This window comes from Stegodyphus dumicola, chromosome 5, assembly GCF_044657685.1.
Source record: "Stegodyphus dumicola isolate Sdum_Otavi_A_Nest chromosome 5, ASM4465768v1".
NCBI lineage: Eukaryota > Metazoa > Arthropoda > Arachnida > Araneae > Eresidae > Stegodyphus > Stegodyphus dumicola.
In genome coordinates this window covers 46,973,331-46,997,929 of record NC_140772.1, presented here as the reverse complement: position 1 = coordinate 46,997,929, position 24,599 = coordinate 46,973,331, and the positions used below count along the sequence as shown (strand labels likewise).

Below are 24,599 nucleotides of genomic sequence, written 5' to 3'. Positions count from 1 at the left end.
ATATAATTACTGGAGAACTATTTTTAAAATTAACATATTGCAAAGTTTTAAAAAATAAATTTACTGATAATTCAATTTAATAATCAATACAAATAATCCATAATGGGTTATACTAAAAATAATAAGCATTTCGCTCCATGCAAAATTCTTTCGTAGTAGCAACTTAAGTAATATAAAACAAGTTTTAAAAAAAATCAGAATTAAAAAGATTTTAGTAAGATTAGAAAACAATGATTCATCCATTAGATTTATCGTTACTCAACAGCTTTTTGGATAACATAATTTAAGTCCTCAATCATATTTTAACCTCTACTGTAGAAATTTGAATAGAAATTATGGTGTCTCAAACTACGAACACTTAATTCGACAGTAAGTGATTTTTCTAGAGCATTTTGAGGTAATTTATGCTTGCAATTAACACTCGGGGACTTCTTGAAAATTTTAAGATTTTCTATAATTTAATTCTCATTGACAAATCATGACAGCGAGTAACTTAGAAGACTATGAATTTGGTCTAGAGGTTTGGTTGGGTCCATATGATTATGGCAAAGCAAGGGCTATTTATTTGCCTGACAGGAGGAATGCCCCTTTAGAGAACTTTCTAAGAGAGACTGGCTAATATTCATATCATACATGGGGAAAACCCTAAAATGCCCCTACAGATGGTCTGTTCACGTGGAATCAAACCAAGGTCGAACTTCCAGTGTTCAGCAACTTTACTACTCAGCCACTGATGGGTCTTAGACTGGAGGAAATTATGGCTAGATTGCACTGCAGACACAGACTTTGAAAGCTTTGACACTTAGGATGTTTTTATGATACAATATTTTAACTGCACTTAACGCTGTTTCTTCTCCTTTGTACGGGTATGGTAAAATTAAATTTTGGCTATATTATCTGCTGAATACTTTTTTTTTTGTCTTAGATTTAATGATTTTTATTGGTTTTGAGTTATGAACTTGCACATAAAGTACTGTTTTAAAGTTTAAAAAAGTAACCATCACCCCAAAAACGAATTAATCCATTTTATATGTATTCCTATGGCAAAAATAAGTAATCCATTTTATATTTATTCCTATGGCAAAAATAAGTAATCCATTTTATATTTATTCCTATGGCAAAAATAAGTTTCAGTTATGAACTTTTCAGATGACAAACAAGTTCATTAACCTATATTTCACTATTAAATCTAATTTAAAAAATTTGATGTAGATACAACTTTTTTGTATGGCTTATTAAATAATGCATATTTTTTGTTGCATTTTATTTAAACTTATTTCCTTGAATTTCCTTTCCTTAATTACCCAATCCCTCAAGGCAAATTGAAAATGACATCAAAGATTGCAAATTTTGGAATTAAATAACCCGGTCATTTTTTGTCACACAGAGGTCAAATTCCTTGTATCTCCATTTTTTATAAACAGCATAAAATTTTCCAAAATATTAGCATAGGAAATGAGAGAACATATTAAAAATTTGATTCTATTATTTGCTCAAAATTATTATTATCTTTTTTTTATTTTACATTGTAAAAAACATGAACATTTTGTCATTTAAAACAGCCTGTAACTCAAAGTATATGACTACGATCAAAGATTGTGAAAATAAAGGCTTTGTAAGGACTTCTAAGAGGAATAAGGGGGGATGGGTATATGTATGTATTTTTGGACTTTTGGCCCTGCTGATTGCAATAAAAAAGGGAAGATGTAAAACTAGATGTTATAGGAGTCCAATATACAAAATTTCAAAGTTTTTTTGGCTAATCGTTTTTGAGTTATGTGAGCTGTATAGATGCATACATACATATATGATGAAAAAATCCACTTGACACTCTGATTTGCAATAAAGAGTCTTCTATTCTGTCTGTGCATACAGACGCTATTCAAAAAAGTAGTCATCGATATTTCTATTGAAATCTAATAACCGTTTTTTTTTTTTTTTTTTGTTTGTTTGTTTTTGTTTGTTTTTGTGATAACAATCAGGGTTTGTACACATTTCTGAACATGGAAATTAAATACGTTTAAGGACTTCTAAGGAACATTAATGAAAAAAATTAAAGCAAATAGAAAATGAATAAACTAAAACAATTATCTACATTCGAACTTCAGTGTTTTGTAACACCGCTTTTGTAATTTACAGGAATAAAATAAATCTAAGTAAGATGCACTATTATTAAACATAATCTAATATTTAATTATAAAACTAATCCAAGAATAAAATTAACAATTTTTCAAGTAATTAGCATTAAATCACAGAATTTCTTGAAACATTTAACATTTTACGCTTATAATAGTCCCACATATTTTAAAGAAGATCAGTGGTTCTTTATTTAAATTTTACTAATAGTTAGCTTTATATTGATTCTTTCTTTTATGCCTCATTTTGTCCCATACTCACTCAGTCCAGAGTTTCATGCAAATTTTATGTCAAGTGGGATATCCACAATAAAGATTAAAGAAAGGCAATAACTCATTTTAACATAGATAACTTTTAAGGGTGAACAGTTAGTTACAAATAATTAAATTGTGTAGTTAATCAATAGATTATATAGTTACAATTTTTTATACCTAAAAAATATCCACTAAAAAATAACTCAGAACATTTTACAGCAGTTATAATGTCACAATAACAGATAACAAAATGTTTATACATCTTTTTAATTTGAAAAATTTCCAAATTTTATCTAATTTTAATTATTTTGTAATTCTCTTCTTTTTACCATATTTTCGAAGTTTATTTGTTGCAATAAACAAATCAATGTTCTCACTAGCTTTTGCTTCATCTCCTAATTTATAAATGTTTCAACAATGTACCTTTGAAGAATAATTTTCTCTCTCTCTTTATAAAATCAACTTTTTTCTTTGATGAGTTTCCTATTCATTTCAAAATTTTCAGAGTGAATTAAAGATTTCTGTTATTCTACAGAACTCATTGTACTTGAATGTATAGAAGAAGCTGCTGATTTTATTTCTTTAGTAATATGAGTATTGAGAATAAATATGAAATAATATGCTGAAGCTAGAGCCAGTGTGAGAAAATTTTTAGAATTTAGTGAAATATGGAGCAACAAAACTTAGGGATAGCAAAATTTTTAGAATTAAGACCTGGCATTCAGACACATATCATAAATAAACTGTCAGTTTTCCATTTCTTTACTTTCTTTGATTGCTTCAGTGTTTTTGTCGAGAGAAAAATTAAGGGAAGATAAATATTTCAAGAAAAAGACTTCTAGGATCAAATTGAGAAAATTCAAATAGTTTTGATTTCAAGTTTTTCCAAAAATTCTTCAAAAAATAAGAAATTCATCGCAAATTTCCTATAAAACACACCTATTACATGTTAACACCACATAGATACTTTTCATTTTGTCACATTTTTATGGAAATTGTAGATCTCAAACCTTGCCTTCAAATCCTTCTAAACCTTCCAACGTGCAAAGTCTAAAATTCAAAGGAAAAATTATCCCAAGCAACACTGCAAGAGCAAAAAGCCAGAAGATTTTTGAAAAAAAAAAAAAAAAAAAAAAAAAAAAAAAAAAAAAAAAAAACAGAAAGGAACAGTACAAAGCGAATTTTCAAGGAAATACCAATACACATTTAAATATTCTGAAAAATTACATGGGAAAATACTCTTACCAATATATATATAAGGCAAAAATAAGGACTTTTTGAAATTTGGGCAAAATTAAGAACTTTTAAGGACCAAATATCATTTCCCAAAAACCTAAGGAGTTTTAAGGACCATACGAACCTTGACAATACTTCCTTTACTTTGTAAAAGGAAGTAAAAAGTCTGTTTACTAAGAAATATCATTTAACTTCCTTTTAAGTAAAAATATTGCAAAAAATGGAGTATATAAAATTAAATGCAGTAGTCATCTAGTTTTTTCCTTCTTTATTGCTATCAAAATTAAATGCCAAATTTTACTTGTCAACTAAAAAAGTTTGGATATTTTTGAAGATAGTATCACAAATTTTTGTACTCATCTGTCATCTGTTACCAGGACCAGATTTAGAAATGTATATGTGTATGTGTGTATGTATCAATGTATTTATTTATGTATGCACATACATATATATGTATTTATGTGTATACACACACATGCGTAAATTCTTGTGCATACATTTCTGAATCTGGTCCTGATAACAAAAGAGTATCCAAATTTCTACCATTTTTTAATAAATCCAAACCACATATGAAACAAGCGCTTTTTAGAAAACATTCTATACATTCCAGAGATTAATTATTCCAAGCCTTGCAATATTTAATCAGACATTTTACTGCACATATACAAAATAAGTAAAATTTACATGAAATCTTCTTTGGCAGAAACTTGAAGTAAATTATAGTAAATTTTAACACACAAAGAAAAAAGAAAGAAAGAAAGAAACTAGAATTAAAAAAGTACATTGATAAATTCAAATACTTACAAACTACAGTAAAAATTACCCCTTGTTTAATACAAAATCAATAGGAAAAATATTAAATATGAGCATGCAAAAACAAATTTTGTTTGATTTCTTTTTTCTGAACTATGCATACCATAAGATGATAACGATAGGGATAGATTTCTCTTGTGAAGAACATTTGCTGCACAGGCAAACAGAAAAGCTGTAGTGATTAATACAACAACTGCAGTAACAGCTACAGCTATGAGGTTCCTAGAAAAAAAAAATAGATAGATATATCATTAAATAAAAAGCGTCATTTTTCTAGTATTCATTTTAGTAAAAAGTAATATAAGAATTAACATTTTTGTTCCCTTCAGTGGCTGGATACTTCTGGTTTAGCATTTATTTAATACTATAGCTAATCCTAGGTCATTTAGCTGTCTCATCACCATGGAAATTTTATTCTTTGGAATCACCATGGAATAATATTCTTTTACTTATATCAGCACTTATGCATGTAATAATTGATAATTAATTGCATTTTCTTAAATATACATAATGGATTCCAAACAGAATATTTTGCATTAGAATTTTGAATCAATCTTAAAATAAATAAAAACTTTTAAAAACAACTGATTATAACCAATAACATTATAAAAGATACTCTTACTTTGTAATATTTGTAGATGTTTTATTATGACTACAAATATGAAGGGCAATTGTTCCAAAAAGACCCCACGTTATGAATGCTTCTCTTGCTGCAAGCCACCAAGCCTAGAAATACAATATATTTCCATAACTAAAATAATTTACAGACACACAATACTTTTGATATTCAAGTTAATACACAGAATTGAATTTGTCATCAAAACATGATATTAAATTTATATTTGGTAAAAATCACAAATAAACTTTTTAATTAATCAGAACTTTTCCATATACTTTGATATCTTTCTTTAAATTTTAAGTATATATATATATATTAAATATTCAAATAGAATATTTAAATCAGTATATGATACAATAAATTATTTCAATACTGCAGTTATACATATAATTTGATAAATCACAGCATTTTAATTTACAAATTTTTATAGTGTATTAAATTTTATAAGGAAATAAAACGAAGAAACTATTAATAAAGAGAAGCATTCTTAAGAAGAGTACACATGATAAATTTTTAGAAAATGAAAATGTACACAATATATTTATATATATATACAAACGGTAGAATATTTATATTTAAGATGATATTGCCATTCAGTTTTTCGAAAAGAGGAAAAGCATTTCTTTTTTGAAGTTAGTAAGGTCGTTTTGCTAAAGATTATAACATTTTTTTTAAAAAAGTAAATATTGATAAAGAAAATATTTATATGCAGCCTGAATTACTTTATGCTTACAGAGGAATCTAGAAGAGTAGGTTTCCATGAAGAAGTAAACAGATCCAGAATACCATCACTCCACTGCTGTCCCATCCGCATTGTTACCATCATTAGCAAAGCAATAGGCAACATACCAAATACATACACCACCTAAAAAATGCATCTTTAAGAAACAGCTCAAAGATATTTTTATACATAATTACAGACAGAGAATTTTTTTTTAAATATGCAGAGGTATACTCAACAGTTTTACAAGGAACATGTAAAATATACGTGGGAGGTGAATCCTGGCAGACAAATCCATAACAATGGTCCTGTATTTAATAAAACTTCCTTTAAAAGTGAAGTTTTAGCTAAACTATATGGTATTCCTCCCACCTTCTTGGCATGCCTTCGTGGTGTAGTAGTTCTGCCTGCTGGGCCTATATTCCAGAGGTCCGCGGTTCGATTCCCGGGGAAGGCTGCTCATTTTTCATCTCTCCGGCTTTTTCCAATTTACCTAATGTCTCTACAATACCTAGTTCAGAAACATAAACCATTCTGTGCAGCTGTATGCCAAATATATAAGCAGTTTTATGCCATACATAATTGCAAAATATTTTTAATTTAGTGGAACTTTTATTTAGTGCAACTTTAAAATTTAACTCATCACTCCAATTTTTCACCAATTATTAGTTATGTTTGATCTGAGATTTATAAAACCAAATGCCTCAAACATCACTCCACTCTGTACTATTTATATTCCTTATATTCCACATGCACAAAGTATGATATGTTATAAATATTACATTGTTGGCAAACTGCTTCAAAAATTGTGGAAACAATAGAGGTACAGGCAATTCATTCATTAGGTATATTGCATTCCATGAAACCTTCCTATCCATCTCATCAGTCCAAACCAAATGGTCATGGCTGAAGAAAAATATATTGCTGATTTTCACTTTACAGTTTACTTTTTTAAACACTTCTGAATAGCCATTTCTACATGAATCTGCAGGTACTGTACACTTTTTTCCAAACTTCCTTTAAACTGGGGGGGGGACCCTCTGTTTTCTTAAAATAAAAATGAATATTAAAATCTGCTATAGAATCTGGTATATGTCATGTTAATGCATCTACGTGACTTCAAATTTTTCGAAGTCAGTATCAACATCTATGCAATTAACTTTTCTACGACAAGATATTATGTCTGCCTTTCTATCAGTGAAATGTTACCCATCTGAAATTACAAGTCTTAAATTATTAATCATGATGAGTGCATAATTGTTTCAGACAGCTATTCGGAATTTATTAATCTGCTATGTACAATGCATACAAATTTTGTTTTGTGCTGTTGATGAATATATACCCACTGTCGAAAATTCTAATATTTTGTATCACAGTTCTGCTGCAAGTGCTTATTTTATACACACACATATATATATATATATATAAGATACATATATACTTTTATTTTCTTCCTATGCAATTCTATTCTTTTGTCATTCTCTCTACAAAAAAGCATTAAATATGTCTTTTAACTTTTTTGAAAGCAAGATATTAGAATTCTTGCATTCAAAATCTTCTAAATCCAGAAGCATTCAGTATCTCCTAAATCCAGTATGAAGCAGAATATATCTGATTTCTTATTTGCTGCTGATTTTTTTTTTCTATGAAACATATCTTCAATAAGATTAGGTCCTTTAAATTTCATTTTTTTTTTTTTTCAGTTTAAGTCAAATGCAGTTCAAAATATAAAAATGTACATGCATATGAAATATTAATAACTGTTATAATTATTGTTTGTTCCTTTTTTTTATGCCTATTTTTAGTCATACAATATTACATCTATATTTAATGGGGGAATTTGTGGTTAACAGAGCACCACTAAGAAGCAATTGCCAACATAAAATCTAAAAGACTGGGTTTTTTAATTAAAAATAAATTTAAAATAATAATATATTAAAGGTAATAAACTTTGTAGATAATAAATTATTTATTTTTAAAATAAATACTTTTAAAAAAGTAGTACTCTATAGATAAAGGCACGTGTAATTATACCTATCAACAGCTGCAGCTGACACAATTCTACCAAAATGAGTTCTTGATACAAAAACTAAGTAAACAGCGATCAGAAAAGGAATCTGCTCACTTTCCAAACAGCATCCACTTTGCAACCCTTCTTTGCATAACATGATCTTTTGTTGCAAGGACATTCAGAGCTCTAGTAATAGTAAAATGTAATTTTACTTTATCACTCTCTGAACAAAGTCTTTTGTTACGAGTGATACCTTTGTTTTGGAAGAATTTAATCCTGAATTTTCATTTTAATTTAATTGTGTACAATTATCTTAATTGAAATTTTAATAGTGACTTTTCATCAATTTCTAAATCACATAATCCATACTGATTTTTTCTTAACCTTTTGAGGCCAGGGCTTTGGTAGCAGTAAAAGCTACCAAAGGATGGGGAATCTTGAACCGAATGATTTCCCTCCTTTAAGAAATCACCTCCTATTTGCAACAAAGATTCTCGTGTGTAGTTTAATGGATTCTCAGAGGGGTGTATCTATGTCGTAAAAGAAAGACCTTTGAAAGAGATAAGTGGTTAGAATCCTAGGGACGTCAAATTTGACATTTCACCCCACTTTTCAGCCTGGAAAATGGGGGAAAAAGACATGGCCACTAAAGTGGACAACCCCGTCTTTTAAAATGGACAACTCTATGGCCACTATAATGGCCATCCCATCTTCAAAAGGTTAAACAAAATTGGATGCAGACACCACATGACTTCCATATACAGTCTATTAACCACTTTAATATTCTACAGCTAATAATTTTTTAGTTATACGAGACACATACATATGTACAGGTATTATGAAAAAAATCCCTTTTGAAATCATTTTAAATTCATTTCACAACCCATTTTGGAAAAAAGAGTTTGTCGTTCTGTCCATATGTATAGATGTCTCAGAAAAAAATCATCTACATGGATTGACGTATGACCAAAATGGATATTTCTGTTAAAAAACGCCACCTCTTCAGGATTTGTATGAAACAATATGATACCCAAAATCTTCACCATTGCAAAACTTCCTTTACTTTGTACAAGGAAGTAAAGAGAGAAAAAGACAGCGCCTTATTACCTGAAAAATATCTTTCTAAGTAATAGAAAAATTGAATGTTATTGATAAAAAAAAAATTCTGTGTGGCAGAAAATGAAAAATAAGAAAGAAAATGAACTAATATAAACAAGGTTAAACATTTTAGTTCAAATTAAATATATTTGTAATGTAATAATAAACAAACTATTTTTAATTTAGTGCCTGATTTTAAAAACTTTTCAATAAACTGACATTACAATATTATAGTATAACTAATAATATAATTATGAATAATATACTTTCAGGTACTTTTCTGATATTAGTACTGGATTCAGAAATGTACATATATGGCAGTCATAAAAACAAATTCCTCAATAAATGAACCTTTAGCGGTCTAGTCACTCAACTAATTGAAATGAAATTTCAGATATTGTTGTTTGAAGGTATGCACTCAACATTGTTACACATTAAAACAATACAGCTCTCACAGTTACAGCGGAAAAATTTCAAAGTTTTCAAATAGCAACACCCACTTCTGTCATGCACAAATTGACCATCATACTGAAAAAATGTAAATGGCATTGGAACAATACACGTCTGATGAAAACTGCCAGCACAAAACATTTGCAAAGAAGAGTACTGTAAAGGGAAGATGAAGCACACTGCTTCATAACTGGGAAATTAAACTCTAAAAACTGCATGAAAATCCTTACACTGTGGCACCAATGCCTTTACATGAAGTTAAAGTGACTGGGTGGTGTGGCATCACAAGTACATTAATACTTAATCCATACTTCTTGGAAGAGTTCACTTCCACAGGTGTGGAAACATGCTCCATCACAAGTGCTTGGTACTCAACAATGCTGCAAAATTACATAATTATAGAATTGAAGCAGCAAAATGTTGTTAATGGTATTGTAAGGATGCTAGATGGTGTTCCTTTACAGGTACCCACATATGCTTGTAAGTGCTGCATCAGCACTTTGGAGATAGAGTCATCTTCCATTACTTTGCAGTTTCGTAGCCACAGTGATCCTCCGACCTCCCACCGATGGCTTTCTGGTTCTGGGTTTATCTGAAATCTAGTTTACATTAAATCCATAAGATTTGCCAGAATTGAAAGATGCCATAAAATGTGTAGTCACACAGATTCCTCCTGCTATGCTGCCATTGTTATTGACAATCTCCTGCATGCAATGTGTTATTATCTATGAAGGTGGACATGTTGAAAACTTTTTTGTTTTGTCTTGGTCCTGTACAATGCTCTTCTTAACAAATGTTTTACGTTGGCAATTTTCATCATACATGTATCTAGTGGTGTTTATGGTTTCTCAATGCACTGATCAATTTGAGGGGGAGGAAGGGTAGATGTTGCCATTTGAAATTTAGAAATTTTTTTCACTGTAACCATGACCATTAGAGTTCTATTATTTTAATCATCACAATCTTAAGGGCATACCTTTAAACAATATCTGAAAATTCATTTTTGATATGTTTGTTGAGCGAATAGAGGTTCTTTATGACCTCTTATGTATGGTTCTTTATTTTATGTTCTTTCATGACCACCTTGTATGTATGTACATATTCACGTATGTATGTATCATGTATGTATATACATAAATGCATACAGACATATATGTGCATTTCTAAATCTGGTCCCGATAACAGCAAAGCACTGATTTTTATCCAAGAAATCAAATCATAAGTATATTAGAATAATTACTTAACTTACTTTTCCAAATGTTTTTGGTCCACGTATTATGCAGATGAAAACAATTAGCCATACAATGCATAAATTAAAAGCTACTTCAAATTTTAGTTCCCCTAATTGGAATTCACCAGGTTTTCTTCCAAGAACACGACCACTAAAAAAATTGATTAATGTTTTTATTGGTTTTTAAATATAAACCGAAATACAGATAAGTTGGCAATTTAATTACAATATAAACAGTTAAAAAGTATAATATAAATCACTTACTGAAAATATGATGGCACAGACCAGCCGTAAAAATCAGCTGATGATGAATTTAAAGCTCGTATGCAACCTGAAACATAGGCAAAAACTCAACTTCATATCAATCCAAAAGTTAATGATGCAATAATTAATATCTGTGTGCTTAATTAATATCTATATATTAAATACATGCTTAATACAATTTTATGGCATATAAAAGCTATCAAAATAATTCAGAGAAAAGAAAGAAACCAGTATATTTTTTTAAATGTTTCAGTATGTAAAATTTTTTTATTTTTGTTTCAAAACGGCAGATAAATTTCTAGGAACGATACCTATAATTATATACTTAGAGCAGTTTATTACACTGTATGAATTATGCAGTATCTCAGAATTTTTTAGTATGAAAATAGGTTTATTTCTAGATTAATTTGGTATTTATCAGTTATACCAGGTCACATAATCTTCAGGATATTGAGGCAAAATGTTTTCTGACAATAAAATATCTCCAATGACGTTTTGGTAGCCCTTATCCATAAGTGCATCGATTTTTTTTTTTTTTTTTTTTTTTTTTTAACAATCAGTAAATATTATTGGGTTGTCGATCATTAACCTCCATTAAAGTTATTGCAGTTCTGTTTTCAACTATTTTCAAAATACCTTCACATGTACCTCAAAAAATTCCATTGTTCATTTCAGAATACTTTCTCCATTTTATTTTACAGCTACATGCAGTAGCAAAAAACACACACATTTTTATATATGTTTTCTTTTGCATAGCATACATTTTTCAAGTTTTCTGAATTTCTTTGTTGTTTATTTTCACCTTTGGTTTTTACTTCTGATATTTTATTTCCTTGCACTAACAAATAATCACCAAGAATATGTAGCTTGCTATAACCAACAAGTACCTAAATTTAATTTGCAATTTTGATAAAATAGTTAAAATTAGAGTTTTTTAAAAAAAACTTAGATTGGTGTAGATTAATAATTTTCTATATGGCCTTGCCATATCTAGTGACATGAAAAAAACTTTCCTGAGAAATGCATTTCTTTCAGCAGTAGATTAAATGGGAGATTTCTAGTTGCAACTGTCACATTCAGCAATCTGCTTCAAGTACATAGACACATTTTATGGTACATGAGAAAAAAACTATGCTGACAACTCTGCTTCACATAGGACAAACGTTCTACTTTAATATATTATTCTTTAGAGTCGTCTTCCTTTATACTCTTTAGAGAAGCATTTTCTCAGAAAAGTTTCATATTAAATTTCATGTCAATACATCAGATAGGGAATTTAAGTAGAAGGATGTATGTCTGGTTGCTTTCAAAATTGATAAAAGCTCCATTATAAAATCTGCTTTTCTGCATAATTTTGAATTCTATATAGGCACAGTTTCCTTCTGACTGCAATCTCTTCAGCTAGTTTATCATCATACTAACATTATGGTTTTCAAAAGTTATAATAAAGCATTTCCTCTGTTTCATGATTAAAACAGTCCTTCAAGTTGAAAAAAGAAATGTTTTAGTTGCACAGGTACATTTTTTTTTTAAACCGCTTCTGTATTACCATTGATTTGACACTATTTTTAAAATATCACAATAACCGACTTCTAGTATTTAGCTTTATGGATTTTTAGAAAGACAAGTTTACATTAAAGTGATATTTTTCAACATACATTGGAGTCCAAAGGTATATTTACATACAGATAGACTATTGAAATCTGATTTATTTTTTTTAATGAATGAATAAAGGATACACCTAATTACCATCACAAAAGCTTGATTAAGCTTGATTAATCTGCCAAAAAATACAAACAACTGCATAAAGCTTCCCAAATGCATGAAACAGTGTTTCTATACAGAAGTTGCCAATTTTAGGAGTTCAAGGTATAATTTCAATATTTATTGAGTTAAAACTATTTTCATGGCATTTAATATCATCTGAAAAAGTTTTTGAGCTGAAGCATTTGAAAACATGGCAGATTACATGCAAAATGGCTGAATGTTTTGAGACAACAGTCTCTAACCTCTGAAAATAGTTGAAAAACTCTAGAGTGGAAAACCTGCAGAAGATCTAGACAAAAAAGTTTCTGAAGTTCAAATGTTCATTTTCTGCCTGTAACTGCCTAACAAAACAGGAACATGATTGAAGAAAAGCCAAATTTCAAGCTTACAGCTAGCACTAAAATTTGCAGTACACTGTAAACAGAAGACTTAAAGAGAAAAAAATTGTACAGAAGGAAGCAAACAGTATGTCACTGAGTCTTCACTGATGTCACAACAAAAAAATTGTCTATCTGAATTGGTCAGAGAACATCAAGGCGAAAATCCACAGGAATGGGCCTGTAACAATAATTAATGAAGATCTGATTTTCAGTTTTAACCCCAGATTCTAAAAGCAGTTAAATCTAGAGAGAGCTAAGAACTGAAAATAATAATTCCACCATACATTAAAGATACTAACAATGAGAAAATTATTTCACAGATGTTTAATTTTCGTGTAGTTTTTATTCCTACCATAAATTTCAGAGTTCAATACTTAAAGACACCATTTTGAAAATACAGGGGTATGCTACAGCATTTCCTGCCAGTATGGCTAAATGGACCGGGTGACCTAAAAGTCTGCTAACATTTGAAAATCCAATAATTCATTGAATAATGTAGGTAAAGAGGTAAAAACTGACACATGCTTGAAATGAAAGACAAAAAAGTGCTTAAAAGGCCAACATACTGCACTTCACATGATAACAAAAGCAATAATTAGCATAACAACTGATTTTTAGCAAAGACTGTTCTTTATAACAAATGTTCAACATGTTGGCCATCATTCATCGACAATACCTGTAATCAAGGGACAACACTGTGAACAGCACTGTGCAGCATATCTGTAGGTATAGCAAGAAACTGCTGTCAGATATTGTCCTTTAGCATCCCTAATGAGGTCGGGTGATTGCAGTAGACTTGCGACTGTAGGTAATCTCAAACCAATAATCACATAGATTGAGATCTGGGGACCTAAGAGGACAAGCATGAGGAAAGTGGCAGCTCAGCATGTGATCTTCACCAGATGATGTGTGTAAGAGATCTTTCACATGTGTAGCAATACAGGGTGGAGTGTCATCCTGCATAAAAGCCATACCTTCCAACAGGTGTTTATCAACCAGTCTAAGATGATGCAATGCTGTAACATATCAGCATATTTCGCACCTGTCACACTGACAGTTTGAATAGCAGAACCATGCATTTCCTTGAAGAAAAAGGGTCCTATCATAACTGATGTGATAAACCCACATCACACCACAACCCAGAGGGGAGGACAGAAATGCGACACAAAGTTATGAAGGGACTGATTCTGTCTCTCACTACAGCTCATTTCATACACGATTCTCATGCAGCATCACTAACTATTTGCTGCCCAGTACTATATGTTGACCTTTCAATGAAACCTTATGCCATTTCGAGCCTATGTGTCAATTTTTACTATTCTGTGAATTAAAAAAATAGTTTTCAGGGAGGCCTTTGAATATCATACATGCCATTCAAATGATTAATTTATTTCTTTCCAAGAACTTACATATAGGTACCCTGAAATTTAATGCTTAAAGCTAAGAGTTTATTTTTGATGCTGCATTTTACATTTTAAAGGACACAACATTCATATTTATTCAAATTTTAACGTGTCAATGAAGAAAATTACTTACCACTCCTAGCAAAATTATAATGACATTTTCCCCACTTGTATGAGTCTTTGAGAGTGATGAAAGAATCCTTGAAATAGGTAAATAACCATGATAAAGGTATGGCATTATAAATCCCTAGCAGCACATAGAGATATAACATAGCAAAACCCAGACCTGATAAAATAAAGTAAAAATATTTTTTTTTAAATACTGAAATGAATATACTAGTATATGTACATTTAAAATACATAAAAAAATTGACACCAAATATATGAGGTGATTTACTGTGGAAGAGGATAAGAGACAGCAGAGTCTTAAACCTATGGTGGAAAACTGCGTAGGCTCAAAATTAACAGAACTGAATTGAAAATATGAGATACTCCATACAGCACAATATATATATACACCTAAATATTTTTATAACTGTTAAATTAGTAAATTTAATGCTCTCAAATATTTTTATGATGTTTAGTGATTCTGGACAGAACATGGGAAATTAATCAAAATTATTCCCCATAGTAAACTACAGGAAACAGCTTCTCACAAAATAAACACCACTGCAGAACGAATTGCATTCATTATACAAGACACTGTTTTACTAATTATGAAAATATGTGAAACATAAAATAAACCAAATTAAAAGAATATTACATACAAATGCATAAAAAAATAAACTTCGAATTAAAATCATAATATCCAAACCATTATTAATGATTACTACAGCTGTAATCAATGCAATTTTAGAACACTTTGCTTACACTTTCTTAATACTAAATTGGTAACATTTTCTGAGACTTTTTTATAATGATAGCTATTTGAACTAAATGTAAATTTTAAAATGACTTCAGGTTGCTATATTAAATATGGAATGCACTAGCTATTAAGAACCTTAAAATCAAGGTTTCAGTGCCATGATAAAAGTATTTTGATAATACAGATCCAAAATATGAAAATAAACCAAAAGAACATGATTTTTTTGGGGGGGGGCAGGGAATGTCAGACAAAACATCTCCATCATGTTTAAACACTTTTTGTCATGTTTTTTTAAATGCTAATTTAAATGTAAAAATAAAGATGACTTTAAAAGAGAGAAAGATTTATGAAAGAACATAAAGTAAAAATGCCAGCTACAGTAGACCCACAGGTAGACCTAAAATAGCTTAGAAAACAAATGGGCAAAGAAGACAACATGAAAGTTGGATGGAAAATGGACAATATAGGAAAGTACCACAAGGGTGCAAAGGGTGGAAGGTAAGATGTTTTCTCAATTAAAATTCTAAAATGAAGTCTCACAGACTCTTATTAAAATCTGTATGGTATTCAAAATCCACTGACATTACAGTTTTTTGCATATATATCTGCAATAAATTGATCTCATACTGCAACGTAATCACTGCAAATAGTTTTGTTTATCTTTAGTCTAATTATCTTCACTGAAAGATCAAATGCAGAATATTTTTAATGTATTTAAATTTTATCACAAAATAATCTTTCATCCTGGAATAGCCAATCTGATTGTTAATTTTTTTTAATGCTTAAACATAATACACACTTTTATTAGTTAAATGCTCAGTACTTTTATTAGTAGTAGTTAGTACTTTTATAAGTAAACTTTATTCTTTATAAAAGAGCATTTGTTTTAATTCATATTTAAAACAAAAAGCGGTAAAATTATATAGTATATTTATGGGTACCCCTTGGCGAAAATTGGCAATTTTTGGTGTTACATGGATACCGAGATTGCGCATTTCTTTGACTTGTTATTTTGGCTTTGTGTAGAAGCGATTTTTAACACCAAAAATCGCCACTACACAAAGACAAAATAAGCAGTCAAAGAATTCCCCAAACTCGGTAGCCATATACACAATGACCTAGTTTTGCTTAAACAAATCCAAGAATTGCACAAACTAAGCATTACACACTCTCCTGACTTTATCCATGTACGTGTATGTACGTGTCAACAACCTATTTTCACTTAAAAAAATCTGATGTGGACACCACATGACTTCCTTGTACGGAATATTAAATTATACGCATTTTTTTCTTGAATTTCATTTAAATTGATTGGATTGAATTAAATCTACTTCGTCAACAGTGCATAAACCACAATAGAATAAATGAACTCTTTAAAAATTCACTATATTTGTTTATTATAACGACACTCTGAATGCACAAAATTTATATCATTTGAAGAATTATCTTATCGTTGCCACTTGTTTTATTCAAATACTATAATAAAGCTAGAACGATGTATGAAAGAAATTAAGGAAACAAAACAGAAAAGAAACAGTTTTTCACAGACGATTGAGTATTTCTCATTCAATTAATTAAGTTTTCACTTTGCGACAAGACAAAAATACATAAAAGCTCAAAATATTTGTATTAAAAATTACTAATTATTAAAAATTAAATTACTAATTATTAAAAATTAAGTAAGTCTTAAACACTTATTTCCTCAAAAAAATTCCAGAAAGGATTAAGCATGATTTAATTCGCAATAATAAATGAAGGCGTTATTTTTGTTGTTGCGAAGGTTAGTCTCTCCAGATTGGTAACAGGGCGTCGTGCAAACAGACCACCACCGTGCAGTCTTCTGGCCACGGTAAAACGCGATATCTGTCGTCCAGTCACCTGCGTCGTGTGTCTAGCGATTTCTTCCGCTGTCTGCCCCCTGTTTCTTCTGGCCTGTAAGGCAATATATCGGTCATCTGCGGGTGTGGTTCCTCGTGGACGACCACTACTAAATCCCCGGATAGCTGTTCCTGTAGTTTGAAATTGTCTCCAAAGTCGTGAAACGATGCTGTGAGAATTTCCGAACTCTGCAGCCACAGCTGTCACACTGCGGCCTTCCTCCAACTTCCCAAAGATTCGACCTTGGGTAAAAGCACCCAGATGTCGTCTAACAGATTGATTATTCGCCATTTCTCGCTGAGGCAGCAACTCGGTGTGATTTTAACTGCTATACGGCGTGCAATCTCTTTGCCAGAAATACTGATCTTACACCGACAACATGCTTTATACTACTCAGACACTCCCCCATTACGTCTACCTGCATATCTGCGCATGTGCTACCGTACATCACCTTACTTAATCTCCTGATTGGTCTTTCTGTTCGCTCTGCCTCTTCGTTCAGCTGATATGCTAATTTTTTGACTTCGTCCTTAATTTTTGCACACCAGTGTATATATATATATATCTAATCCATGAGTAGACTTATGTTGCTTTAATGAAGAAACATTTGTACAGAAATAACACAAGGGAAAATGAAAATTTTTAAGGAAATTAAATTGGTAAAAGTTATCACTTTTATAATGAATATTTTATATGGCTACTTACTTTTTATACAAAACAATTTTTTGCAGATAATTAAAGAAAGTGAATTAAAAACATTTTTATTTTTAATAAAGTTAAATCCATAGGGAATATACACAACTTAGTTTGCTTATTTAAACACGGCAAATCACATGAGGGCTATCTTCTTAAAAGAAAAAAATGACTTCATGGAGAATTTTTAAAAGGAACTTCATTCGGATGCACATTAGAAGAAAACGTCAAAAAAACTTACATGCATAATTTAACAGCTTATCTATTTAATAATCTTTATAGCAAAATTATACAGGATCACACTTGTCCTATAACTTATAATTGTTTCATCCACCATTATAAATTCCTTTTAAAAATGGTAAATATTTTCAATAGAAGTAAATTTTAAAAAAATGTACGACATGTTTGAAATTGTACTATATTATTGACGTTACAGAAAAAAAATCTGATGTGTACACCACATGACTTCCTTGTACGGAATATTAAATTATACGCATTTTTTCTTGAATTTCATTTAAATTGATTGGATTGAATTAAATCTACTTCGTCGACAGCGCATAAACCACAATAGAATAAATGAACTTTAAAATTCACTATATTTGTTTACTATAATGACACTCTAAATGCACAAAATTTATATCATTTGAAGAATTATTGTTGCCACATGTTCTATTCAAATACTATAATAAAGCTAAAACTATGTATGAAAGAAATTAAGCAAATAAAACAGAAAAGAAACAGTTTTTCACAGACGATTTAGTATTTCTCATTCAAGTAATTCAGCTCTCACTTCGTGACAAGGCAAAAATACATAAAAACTCAAAATATCTGTATTAAAAATTACGAAGTAAATCTTAAACACTTATTTCCTCGAAAAAATTCCAGAAAGGATTAAGCATGATTTAATTCGCAATAATAAATAAAGGCGTTATTTTTGTTGTTGCGAAGCTTAGTCTCTCTAGATTGGCAACAAATCTATTATTCTGCTGTTTCAAATGTAAACAAATATGTCCGCCATGTTATTTAAAACTTAACCGCACTTAAACAGCTTTTAAATTGTTGATAATTGTACAAATATTGCTTCCAGAATTAAGAAAGGCATAAAAACCTTAACCGGAAGATAAGAACAACATAATTCAATCATTTTTAAAGCAAAAAATGTACAATTTACAAACATATAAGAGTAAAGAAACTGAGATCACTGTGCTGGGTAACAGAGTGGATATACATATAAATATAGTTATATACGTTTGGTGCGGCCGATTGCAACCAAAATACGAGGTGCACATCTACATGTTATAGCAGTCCTATATACAAAATTTCATCGTTCTGAGGCTACTCGTTTTCGAGTTATGCAAGGTACGCACGGACGTACATATGTTCGTACAGACACCACGAAAAATTCTCTTCAGAATTAACTTTAAAGCAGTTTTATAATTTTTTTTGGAGGAAATGAGTATTTTATTCTGTCGTTACGTACAGATATCATGCAAAAACATCGTTAAATTGCATTCGATAGCGGTCAAAATGAATATTTTCTTTGAAATATGCTGCCTGAAACTTTTCGTGATTACAATACTTCCTTTTTACTTCGTACAAGGAAGTAAAAACATCAGAGAACTGCACAAACATTGCATCACTCACTCCCTTGATTTTGTCCATGTACACATTGATATAGTTTCACTTAAAAAGTCAAAGGAGCACCTAATTCTACAATAGAAGCAAACAAAAAATACATAATCTCAATAAACTATGTTTTAAACCAAACAATAAAATAAGATAAAAAAACGAAAAGCCTCTTATGCATTTAAGCACTACACAAAGCAAATATCCACTTACCTTATTTAGAAATTTCTTCGTCTTCAGTCTGTGGCATACAAAATTCCTTAACAACCTCCAAAAACTTCCTAAAATTATCTGAACTTGAATCTGTATATCAGCACCACCACATAAATTCACGAAAATAAGAGTAAAAAATATCCTCTGTAGTTCCGGACTGTCCGGAAAATGGCTACTAAGTAAACCTTCATTACACACCAGTCATTTAATGCACTTTTCCCCTTTCATTCCAAATCATACAGAAACTTCAAATTAACCTTACTACATTCAGCCATTCTACTGTCTAAACAACAAAACAAGCAATGTACTTCCTAACCAACACACACCACAAGCCTTTACAAAACATCCCATAATCCCATAATTCAAAATTCACCTCAAGCATGGCAACCAATTATGTCATAATAGGGTTTCCATAACATTCAACTACTCAGGTTACCATAAATAAAACAACAACTTGGCGATAAACAAAACAACAACTTGGCGATAAATGAAACAACTTCGCGATAATACAAGGGGTACGCTTACCTAGTCACTTTCTGTATGGAAATTTAATACAGTCAAAAGTCATTAATCCGGACCCGTCGAGACTTTGGCGTTTCCGGATTATCGATTTTTCTCGATTATAGATCATCAGTTTAAATCTGGTAAGATGGCATGCAGAAATTATAAAATTAAAAATATGAAACCGTAATTTATGAAATAAAGAACAATTATGATCTAAAGAGTATAGAAATTTACAAAAAAAAAAAAAAAAAAAAAAAAGGAAAAAAAAAAAGCTTAATATTTATATGTTTACTTTATAAAACATTTCTTTCAATGTAAGTTGTTTAAGTTGCTTCGTTTTTTATGTGATAATACATTCTCTTTAATTCTATAAACATTTTTAATAATAATTTCTTGTTCAACAAGAATAATTTCTTGTTCAGTTACAAAGTTCCGCTGTTCAAGTCCTATAATTGCTGTGTCTACCGACTAATTTGTCAATCGAAATTTTTTCGTTTTCAATAACCTCTGTCACTTTCTTCTCTATCGGAAGCGAATGATAATGATGAGGAATTTGATTTAAATCATATCAAAGACGGAGTACATCGAGATGAAATACTACATTTAGTAAGGAATTATAAGCCAAATAAAATAAAAACATCTGCCCTGAAGATAAGGATAGTTCTGACAGATCAACTTCCAATTCACTGTGCAGGCGTTAAAGATAAACAAAGTTTAGATAAACAAACGTTAAAGTTTAGATAAACAAAGTATATGCCTTTATCCATTTTTTTTCAGCAATTCCACTTTTTGTTTAATGAAACATACTTTCGCTTTGTAGATCTTTTACATATTAATAAATATATGTCAGAAATTCTATTTGACATAATCGAAAGTTCAAGCTTACTTTTATAAAATTGCTCTAACAGTCTGCAAAAAATAATAAGCCGGATCCAATTCAAAGATTAAGGAACAACGCAATCTGCAACATTAACTGAAATAGATAATTAGATAATTTTAGCTTAGCTTATACCGTCCGTTATACATTAAACGTGCACTCGTAAACGTATTTTGCACACGCGCACAAGCATATTCGCGGCCGTAAAGGTCTTATGCGCATGCGTCAACGCGAGGCATGCGCAGAAAATTTGTAGCTTTGAGGTTTGAGGTCCGGATTATGGGTGTCCAAATTAACGACTTTTGACTGTAATTCATTTCTTTCAAATTTTCAATTGAATTTAAAAACTTTTTACATGAAGGGCTCGTACATATTTTTCCAGGTGGAAATTAAGTACTTTTAAAGATTTTTAAGAGCCACCAATGAAAAAAATAAGGACCTATCATGCAAATAGAAACTGAATACACTAAGGCAATTATCTACACTCAAACTTCACTTTTGAAATACCACCTTCGTAATGTTACTTTTGTAATTTGTAAAAATAAAATAACTCTGTGAGTAGAATGCATAATTATTAAACATGATCTAATATCTAATTTAATTATAAAACAAATTCAAAACTAAAATTGACTTCATAATTTTTTTCAAGTAACAAATTATAAAATTTCATGAAACATTTATATTTTATGCTTATAAAAGTCCCACATATTTTAAAGGAGATTAGTGACCTTTTTCTTATGCCTCATTTTGTAACGTACCCGCTCAGTCCAGAGGTCTATGCAAATTTCATATCAACTGGCATAAGTTAAATTCTGAAATAAAATAATAATCATCATGATTATAACAGAAGCTCATCTGTTGCCACCACAGCTGCTTGCTTAGAGACAGAGAAATTAAAATTGAATTAAATTAAAATTAAATGTGAAAAATTTTCAAATTAAAAACACATATAAACAGAACAGATGTGAACACCAGACATTGGTACAATTAATAAGTGCTAGAAGTTAGCTGTCTGGTCCAATTAGTGTTGCAGCTTCGTATAGATTTGCTGGAGTTGTAACCCAGTTAATATACAGTATTTAATATAAAGTTCTTATAAGATGCTGAAACTGCAGGGATGATAGGTTGCTTTGTATTATTTAAGTGTCATCTGCTGTAAGGAATAAAGTTTTACTTTAATTTTTACATTTCTGTGTTGTATCTTGCATCCACAATAAGGATTATGGAAAAGCAATAACTCACCTTAACATCTAGAGATAACTTCTAAGAGTGAGCAGTTAGTTCCAAAAAAATTAAACTGCATAATGCTACGAAATATTTATTTTTTGTAACAACAACAAACAACAAAATGTTTATGTGTGTTTTTAATTTGAAAATTTTTCACATTTAATTTTAATTTAACACACTTTTAATATAATTACAGTAGCTTTTTTGTTTCACTCTACAAAGTGTTTCAGAAACTGCTATAACATTTATAATCTAGTTTATTTTTCAAAATCAAAACATTGCTAAATCACCAAAATATAAAGTAATATCATTTTTAAATATGGCAGGAGAAAATAAAAATGTTTTATTTAAATGTGACTGCTTAAAATATAAATTAAATATATTATCATCATTTTTAGGATATTTATAAACATTATTATGCTTGTAAAAAAACTGTCAAAAATTCTGCAAATCTCCAAATAAAAAGGTTTGCACACAAACTGATCTTTAAATTGACAAAAAGCTGATAAGTCACAAAATTTAGCAATGCTTAATAAAAAAACTCACATCCCAAAAAAGGAAAAGTTGTTTTTGATGAAATATTTTATGAACTCTTCATTCGCAAAAATGAAGTTATTTCAAAAAGTTTATACCGTATTTACGCGAATCTAATGCGCATCGTTTTTGGCCAAATGTAGTACTCAAAATTGGGGTGCGCATTAGATGATTACTGTATTTCTCGACTACATTTACCGTTACATTTATCGTTGACACATTATTGCATAGAGGATACAAACTGCAGAGTACGTAGTCACGAGATGGAGAACAAGCTGAGAAGAATGTCATATGACGCTACTTTCAAACGTAAAGTAATTCTTTATCCTGAAAGAAATGGCAATAGAAAGGCTGGGAGAGAGTTCAACGTAGCTGAGAGCAATGTTCGCTTGTGGCGGCAACAGAAATTGGCACTGTTTGCAACTAAAACTAGTAGAAAGAAATTCACTGGCCCTCGCAAAGGAAGACACCCTAAAATTGAAGAAAAAGTTTTGGAATTTGTACGTGAAAGGAGGAAGAATGGACAACCTGTGACTAGCGACACTATAAGAAATAAAGCAAAAGAGGAGGCTGAAGTTCTTGGAATACCGAAACGAGAGTTTAAAACTAGCCGTTGATGGATGGATCGGTTTATGGAGCGAATGGGCTTATTTCTAAGACGCCGTACAACAATATGCCAAAAGCTTCCAGCAGATTTTGAGGGAAAACTACTAACATTTTAGCGGTATGTCATCACACTTCGGAAGGAAAAGAATTTTTCAATGGGGCAAATTGGCAACGCTGACGAGACGCCAATTTGGTTTGATATGCCGTAACTACACCATTACGGAGAAGGGGACTAAAAAAGTTATCATCAAAATAGTGAATAAAGACGTTTACTATTAATCACTGATTATAGAAACTGTTAGCTAGATAGAAATGTTACCATTTATTTCATGTTCATACTTTACGATATGTACCGTATATACGGTAGTGGTAATTAACAATGATTGTTTCACATAACAATAGCCCACTAATAGGTTAATTCTATGTTCTGTTACTTTATGTATAAATCCATTGTTGTATAAAATATGGTATCTAAATTTAAATAAAATTATCATACCATTGATTGATAGTTTATATACAAATCCATTGTTGTATAAAATAAGATTCAATAAATTCCTCATACCATTGATGCGCATTACATTCGCCGACAAACAATTTTTTTATTATTTAAAGTTTTAAAATGGGGATGCGCATTAGATTCGATGGCGCATTAGATTCGCATAAATACGGTATTTCATTACAGGTAGGGCCTCGTACCTAAATTCAACTATCCACTGTTTACATTATAAAGATGGAAAGAATTTAAACACATATTAGTCAATGCATAACCAAAAATATTCTGCCAAACTGGTAATTCACAGTCAAAAAAAAAAAAAAAAAAAAAAAGTCAAATGAGTAAAGGACTTTTAAGGACCAAAAAACCATTTCTAAAAAAACTAAGGCCTTTTAAGTATTTTTAAAGGACCATATAAACCCTGTACATAAAATAATTATGATACACTGCAACAAATTTATAATCAAAAACACAATTCAAATCACTGCATAAATATGTATATCTTAGAACATATCTGCATTATAAACAGACATTTAAGGCAATCAAGCAATTTTTTTTTCAGATAAATCCATTTGGCATCTTAAAAGATTGACAGTAAGCATAGCAAAAATTTTAGAAATGTTAACTGAATTTTTCAGCCCCTTTCCAATTACTATATTATCAATTTAACATTTACTTCTCTGGAAATTGAAAGAAATAA

The 24,599-nt window shown here is 30.2% G+C and overlaps 1 protein-coding gene across 5 annotated transcripts in view; it reads right to left on the bottom strand.

Annotated features, from left to right (window-relative positions):
- bdg (sodium-dependent transporter bedraggled) overlaps positions 1-24,599 on the bottom strand; it is a 316,789-nt gene that overhangs the window by 24,173 nt on the left and 268,017 nt on the right. For all 5 annotated transcript variants that reach the window (XM_035349992.2, XM_035349984.2, XM_035350010.2 and 2 more), the window contains 6 exons: positions 14,517-14,669; positions 10,834-10,900; positions 10,588-10,720; positions 5,792-5,923; positions 5,062-5,165; positions 4,543-4,661 (listed from right to left, as the gene is read on the bottom strand). In XM_035349992.2, coding sequence (XP_035205883.1) covers positions 4,543-4,661; positions 5,062-5,165; positions 5,792-5,923; positions 10,588-10,720; positions 10,834-10,900; positions 14,517-14,669 — 708 coding nt within the window. The remainder of the gene's footprint in view (positions 1-4,542; positions 4,662-5,061; positions 5,166-5,791; positions 5,924-10,587; positions 10,721-10,833; positions 10,901-14,516; positions 14,670-24,599) is intronic.